The sequence below is a fragment of the Orycteropus afer genome, unplaced genomic scaffold (assembly GCF_000298275.1).
Source record: "Orycteropus afer afer isolate SDZICR_OR568_19922 unplaced genomic scaffold, OryAfe1.0 scaffold00052, whole genome shotgun sequence".
In the NCBI taxonomy this organism is placed as follows: domain Eukaryota; kingdom Metazoa; phylum Chordata; class Mammalia; order Tubulidentata; family Orycteropodidae; genus Orycteropus; species Orycteropus afer.
Genome location: NW_006921639.1, coordinates 12,474,978 through 12,482,461, shown reverse-complemented (window position 1 = coordinate 12,482,461; position 7,484 = coordinate 12,474,978). Strand labels below are relative to the sequence as shown.

General features: G+C 47.3%; 1 protein-coding gene across 1 annotated transcript in view; it reads right to left on the bottom strand.

Moving 5' to 3' along the window:
* Window positions 1-810: 810 nt before the first annotated feature.
* POLR3A (RNA polymerase III subunit A) overlaps window positions 811-7,484 on the bottom strand; it is a 77,255-nt gene continuing 70,581 nt past the window's right edge. The window contains exons 27-31 of the mRNA XM_042780662.1: window positions 5,673-5,837; window positions 5,005-5,169; window positions 4,614-4,745; window positions 3,035-3,167; window positions 811-959 (exon numbers count right to left, since the gene is read on the bottom strand). Of these exons, the coding sequence (XP_042636596.1) occupies window positions 811-959; window positions 3,035-3,167; window positions 4,614-4,745; window positions 5,005-5,169; window positions 5,673-5,837 (744 nt within the window). The remainder of the gene's footprint in view (window positions 960-3,034; window positions 3,168-4,613; window positions 4,746-5,004; window positions 5,170-5,672; window positions 5,838-7,484) is intronic.

Genomic DNA, 7,484 nt, shown 5'->3' with positions numbered 1-7,484 from the left:
CTCCAAGTCAGTCAGCCCTCAGCTCAGCAGGCCCCAAACTCTAGCCAAACAGAATGGGTTTGACTCTTGTCACAGGCAGTCGTTCCGTGTGGACAGAAGGTACAAGAAAACAACCAGGAGCCAGGAACGTCTTGGAGGATACTTCAGAACATGCTGGGCCTCATGGCAGCCTCAGCTGAGTTACAAATTCTAGACAGTCCTATTCGTGTACCCAGTTTTTCCTAGTGATGCTTCAACACTAGGTTTATAGTTTCTTGGTTTGAAAAATAAAACCAAAATAACAATAAAATCCCCAAGTCCCTCAAACTGAGCAAACAAAATAATGGTAACAGCATTTACATGGGTCTGTACATTGGGACTTCAGCACAGCAGAGGAATGGAGATACTGGCAACATGCCCTGGCCTGTGTGGGGCCTAGCCCTGGCTCAGGGTCAGCTGTGAATACACCATGGGAGCCAATGTATGGAGCGGAGTGAGGTCAGATGGGGTTTTGCAGTGATGCTTGGCTGGGGCTTCTTCTCACATCCAAGGAGGCAAGCTGGGCGAGAGGTGCTGACTAGGTAGGTGTCAACCCCATTCCCTTCCCCATTCTCCCAAGCAGTGTACCACGGTCAGGGTCTCTGGTGTGGGCTGCTCCGTATCAGATGAACTGCTCCCAGCGACTCCAGCCACCTCCTCTGATTACTGGCACAGGCTGGGGACACCGGTGGCTCTGTCTCAGGGAGCATAAAACTTTCCCAGTCAGCTGCTGGTCTTGAGCCCCCTTCCAGACAGGACAAGGGGCCCAAGATCAAGAACAATCTCTCCAGATTATGTGACAAGGGGAATGTGGAATTCTTGAGTGTCGAAGATCAGGGGCCTTTTAGGAGGGTTTGGGTCCCTGTCAGCCTTGTGGAGCAGCTTGAAAAGCCCGGTTCCAATGTTCATCGGGATCCCCATGATGATGCATTCAGACACTCCTGAAACCAACCAGAGTGGAGATTACAGAGTGCCTCACACACAGGAGGGTTTTCTCAGGAGGGTGAGGCTACTGACTTAGGAGTTGGAAAATTGGGCTCCACTCCCATCACCTAGTTCCACTGGGGCAAGTCATTTGACCATCCACCCCTACAATGGGGATGGCTGTTCCACACCATTCTCCCAGATGGCTCCTGGAGGCCTAGCGGGAGATTACACAACCTCAGGGAAGGGGCAATGCCTGCTCACAGCCAGGCAGCAGGAGAGAGCTGGCTCAGCCTGCTCCTCTCCCATCTGAGCCGAAGGCCCACCTCTGAGCACACTAAACTCAGAGATAGCAGTGATACTGAATAATAATCCTGAGTTTGCCGCTTACAGTTCCCTTAATGTAGGGCCTAGAAGCAAAGCAAATAACTGGGGACAGTGGTGTAGAGAATACCAGCCCAATGGAAACAGCAGGAGGAAGCTGTTAGCTTGCTCAGGGCTAGGGGCTGGGCCAGGCTTCATAGCATGCCGAGCCCCGGAGAACCACAGGCCTAATCAGAAACACTCCAGAGATGCGACTCTGGTAGAGTTAAAGACATGAGGGGGCGGGGCAGATTCCTTCTCCAGGCTACAGTTCAGCTTTTATAAGATCCAAATGCTGGGCTTTATATTAGGCTTTTGATTCCACCACAAGCAATAAAGTGCCTACTACGTTCTAGTCTCTGTGTGATCAGGGAACACAGAGGCCAACAATCAAACTAAAACTCAAAATGTAATGCGGTCTAACACTGAGTCACAACGTGCCAAGCGACCAGAGGAGGGGGAAAGATTTCAAAGAAGGGGAGGGTGGTGGTGCCAGGCTCCCCAAGAAGGGGGAGGTGGTAAGTGGGCTGTAAGAGGGTGGCTGGGTTGCAGCAAAGGCACAGGGGCCAGCTTCTTGGTGTTGGGTTTGGGAAAGCTAGGCTTTAGACTCGTTCTTCTTTTTGCCTTAGCCTTCTCCCACTGCACCTCTCCCTCAACCCTCGTTTCTCTCCTGTACCAATCTTTATCCTCAAGACTTAAGCCATTTCTCATTCCTTCCATCTTAGACCTGGGTCCCCTTTGAAAGGAGGAAGCCAAGTTTAGGAACAAAAATTGGCATATGTTCTGAGTGGGGCTTTTGCTGACCATCACCTGTTTGGTCAATCATGCATAAGTGGGAGTTGATACAGGAAATGGCCACTAGGAAGAGCTTTAGAGCCGAGAATGAGAGCGAAGTTCTGAATCCCGGCTTTGGGCCTGACTGGTATATGAACTTAGGCAGGTCATTCAACCTCCCCAGGCTCTGGCTAGCTCCTACCTTGGGACCGCAGGGTCTTGCTGCAGAGTCAGAATGGCCTGAATAAAAGCCCCAACAGAGTCAGTAAAGCTGGGCAGGCAGCGGACACCTCTGTTGTCACAACTCCCCTCATGTTCCTCTCCCTCCCAGCCTGAGGCAGTGCCCAGGAGAAGGCAAGACACAGTATCTGTGTTTGGAGGGGGCACGTGAAAGGATGATGGGGCACGGTGCAGACTAAGGCTTTGCTGTCTGACTGCAGGCAAGTTAGGTCATCTTGGTCTTCTCGGCTGTCAGAAGGTACAATACTTACACTTGTGAGTTTGCTAGGATACTTATTTAGCACATGGTGCCTGGCACTGGAGAGAAGATAGCATGACTGCTGCTCTCCCCAGGAGCAGGACAGCAAGACCACTCTGCTACCCTCTGGGCTACTCTATCTTGGTCTCTCTCCTGGGCAACCTTCATACCACACTGAAGACGTGGGATCAGTGGGGAGGACTATAATTTCAAGGGTGAGGAAAATTCCTCCATGTCCTGGTGGATCTTTTCTTCTAGGACACAAAATGGTCGACTCTTGCAACTGTACTGAGAGCAAGATGCCTCTGACAGATGTAGGGGTTATATAGGAGCCTCTAGTCAGGCTGTGGGGACAAAAGAGTGGTCAGGTCCAATCCCATAATCAATGACTTGGTTTGTAAACACATCCTCCAAGAAGCCCTAGCCCCAGTAGATGACAGAAGCTCCTGATGATGCTCCTTGGTATGTTGAACTTACCACACACAGAGTCCTTCTGCCCAAAGTAGGCCGCATCAAAGAGGTGGTCAGCTGTTTTCTCGAAGGACGCCAGCATTAGCACGCTCTCCTTCATCTTCGCCAGGCCAAACCTCGTAATGCCCAGGACCTCACCCTGCACCAAGGGAGGAGGAAGCAGAGAGCTCACACCACTTACAGAAGGTGAAAAACAAACCATGTCCACTGCATCCCCTCAACAGAATAAGCAAAAGCCAGCCAAGCAATTGGTCAAGTCACAACCTCACATGTGAAAAGTATCTTAACCACCATCTGTGTCCATGCTCTATGAGCCCCTGACATATGAGTCTTTACACTCACAGCTAGATGCTACCGGAACAAAGTATTAAGAAATAAAAATAGTATTTGAATTTGTTTGAGAATTAGAATTAAGAATATAACTTTAAAAAAGGGAGCACTTCTGAAGACACTCACTAGAGCTCAAAGAACCAGAAACAGAATGAATTTAAATGCCTCAAGGTAGGGAAAGGGTTAAGTAAGTTTAGCCACTTGCATGCAAAGGAGTATTGGGCCATCATTAAAAATTATGGACAGAATAATTTCAGAAGGGACACAGAAGGGGTGAACTTAAAATGATAGTCTTCACTTCATGGTAGTGGAACCAGTGTCACAAAACAAAATGTGTAACAACTGTTGAATGGAAAACAAACCTGCTTGGTAAAATTTCACCCAAATCACAATAAAAAGTTAAAAAAAAAAAAGGAAAAAAAAAAAACATTTGATGAGGCTGTTCTACTCTGTCTCACAGGGTTAGAACTGACTTGATGGCAGGGGGTTTTCTGTTTGTTTTTAAATGTTCTTAAACGTAATACAGTCTTTATATGGAATACATATGAAAAAGCTGCTGCTTTATGGCACTCCTACAGGGAACACTAATTTGAGAAAAATAGAAAAAGTAAACAACCAACCAACCTCAGTCACCGTCAGCTCCCCATTTCAGATCACATGTACTTATCCTTTACCTAGAAATAGCTATAGAAGTGTGATGAATGGGTCTAATACAGATAAAACACCAAAGAAATCCCTGAGATTTTGACAATGGTTAGTATGGCTTTAAGGAGCCTTGGTAGCACAACAGTTAAGCACTCAGCTGCGAATCGAAAGGTTGGCAGTTTCAACTACCCGGTGTCTATATGGATTCTCTGTAGACCTAGAGATCTACTGCTCTAAAGATTATAGCCAAGAAAACCCTATGGGGCAATTCTGCTTTGTCACATGGGGTTGCTGAGTTTGAATCCACTCGAGGGACAGCCCTCTACAACAAGTTTTGGTCTAAGATACAATGTATAACAAGGAAAAAAAACAGTCTTATGTCTCCTCACTCAACAGCTGGATGTGACAATTTGCCATGAAGATGTAATTCTCACATTGGGATTTTACTAGAACACCCAGTCTCATCACTGTGCTTTGGCTTTGGGGGCCTGTAACATCTTATTCTCTTGGGAGTGAGCAGTAACAGCAGTGCAGTCTCCATAGTCTTCAAAGCTCTATACCCCTATTCTCTGGAACCTGGGAGTCAGGAGACCAGGACTTGCTCACGCACCTTGTAGGTCATCAGGTCAGAGAGCAGCATCACGTGCCTCCGGTCAATGCTCATACCATGGTTGACCATTGTGTACTGGATCTCATTGATGATTGTTGTCCGGGCAGCCTCAATACCCAGGGTCTTCTCCACCTGTGGAGAACTAGGGATGAGCAAAAGCAGCCACTTCTGGGATGCTACCTTGAGATTCCCCTCTACTTCTTCCTCTGCCCTGTGGGTTTGAAGCAAACCCGATATTGCTTACTGGAAATGGCCTGCTAAGCCATTTTTAGTGGTAGACCCAAACAGCAGGAACAAAGCAATGTGCTAAAGCCAGCTGAAGGTCTGCAAAAGGCACCAAAGCGAGACAGTACGACATCTCCTGTGACACGCCCCTGCCCCTGCGTGGTACCTCATAGGTGTTATTGGAGGTGGTCCGGGTGCCCTTCACCCCATGTGTGGCCATGACAGCCCGCAGGTTATCGCCTTCCACCAGAAGCTTGTACTTCTCCTTCCCACTCTGCTCATCAATGTGGATGACAGCTCTGGACACCTCTGGGATGCCCTGCACCACCACCTGGATTCAGAGACAAGGAGGCCTGAGACACGGCAATGTGCACGGCCCGCTCCAGCCCAGCAGCCTCAGAACCAACAGCCATGAGAGAACTTGGTGACTCACACCTCAATGTGCCATTTTGTCAGCTTCCATTTCTCAGTGGTGATTATCAGTAGCATACTATACCTAAAAATGTCCTTATATTATTTTGGTAGTTAGGAAGGAAGCAGAAGGCCAGGGCACTGTGTCACAATCTAGTTTTGGGAAAAAGGGGAGAAGAATCTAACAGGCAGAGTAAGCACAGCAATGCTAAGAAGGGGAAAAAGACTGATTCCTCAGGCTGTAGCAAAGAAAATGGTGTGCCACCATCAGTCTCAGTACTCACAGAGGTGGTGTCAGAGTGACATAGTCCTTAGGGTTCCCTAACACTGGGTGTTGACACTACTGGAAAATGCTGTTTCACCCTTTACAAGGTCTTGAGGCGTTAAGCTGGGCAAGGGCCCCCAGGATGCGACTTGTCTCACCTTGGGGAGGTCCTCCTTCAGGAACTGCAGCACGTAGTACATGGAGCTCTTGCTGTTCTCTCTGGGGGTGATGCACACCACAGCCTCGCCATGCACTGCCACATCGCCGGGCTTCACACGGAGCTTGGATGTGCAGATGGAGTACCGCACCGTCTCAGCATTCACCTGCAAGGCACCAGTGTGGGCCACATACCCAGACATCACTGATGGGCTCGGAGGCTTCAATTCCAGTGATTTTTGACCTTGTTTCAATATTGCCTCCCTAAGAAGTCATTTGTTCCCTGTCTTCCCATGAAAATTTAATGCCATGGATATACTGCCCATCAGGTTATGTACTGTATAAAAAAAATCCAAAAACAAAACTCACTGCCATTGAGTTGGATCCGATTCATAGCAATCCCTCCTTGGGTTTCCGAGGCGGTATCACTATGAAAGTAGATTGCCCATTCTTCTTTCCGAAGAGTGGCTGGTGGGTTTGAACCACCAGCCTTCTGGTTAGCAGTCAAATGCCTTAGGCACTACATCACCAGAGCTCCCTATGTACTGTATGTATAACAAAAAAATTAGTTGCTGCTGAGACTAACTCATGGTGACCCCATGTGGGTTAGAGTAGAACTGAGTAAAATCGTAGGGCTTCCAATGGCTGGTTTTTTAAAGCAGACTGCCAGGCTCTTCTTCCAAGTTGCCTCTGGGAGGACTAGTATATCATCTGTGCTTTATTCATACAAAAGTAGCTGTTGTTATACCCTTGAAAGAATCAATTTTTGCCCCTGTTGAAAATATGTGCCTAATTCATAGCAAGGCCAGACCCCAGTGGGAGCTCCAAGGAGCTGTAGATCGGAGACAAGGACAATTGTAAAAGCTTCAGTGAAGCTTCCTCTTTATTATGGATTGAACTATGTTCCCCTAAAATATGTGTTGTAAATCCTAACTCCTATACCTATGGTTTAAGGAGCTCTGGTAGCAGTGCCTAAGGCATCTGACTGCCAACCAGAAGGTTGGTGGTTCAAACACCAGCCACCCTGCGGAAGCAAGACTGGGCAATCTACTTCTGTAAAGATTTACTGCCTAAGAAACCCGAATGGGGGTCACTATGAGTTGGAATCAACTCAATGGCAGTGGGTTTTTTTAATATATATATATATATATATATATAGCTAAGGAGCTCTGGTAGTGCTATGGTTAAGGCACTAGGCAGCTAACCAAAAGGTCAGTAGTTTGAACCCATCAGCTGCTTTGCAGGAGAAAGATGAGGCAGTCTGCTTCTGCAAAGATTTACAGCCTTGGAAATCCTATGGAGGTTTGCTATGAGTTGGAATCAAATGGATGGCAGTGGGTTTGGTTTGGGATACCTGCAGTTAAATTCTCATTTGGGGCTAAGTTTTCTGTTATGTTAATGAGGCAGGATTAGTGTAGGGTGTGTTTTAAGTCAATCTCTTTTGAGATCTAACGAGAGTAAATTGAATAAGCAACCAAGCAAGCAAGGAGAGTTGGGGAAAGATAGATGCCGTTGACACATGAGCTCCAAGGAATCAAGAAAGAGAAGCTAAAAAAAAGACTAGGGTCTTCCCCCAAAGCCAAGAGAGGGAAAGCATTCCCCCAGACCTGGTGCCCTGAATCTGGATGCTACCCTCTTAAACTGTGTGAAAATAAATGTGTTTTTAAAAGCCACCCACTTGTGGTAATTATGTTATAAGAGCACTAGATAGCTAAGGTTCCTTCATCTGACATTACCACTACTGTTCATGTGCTACTTTCTTTCACCAACTCATTCCTCTTGTTAAAAAAGCCACAAGGCAGGCAGCAAGAGAA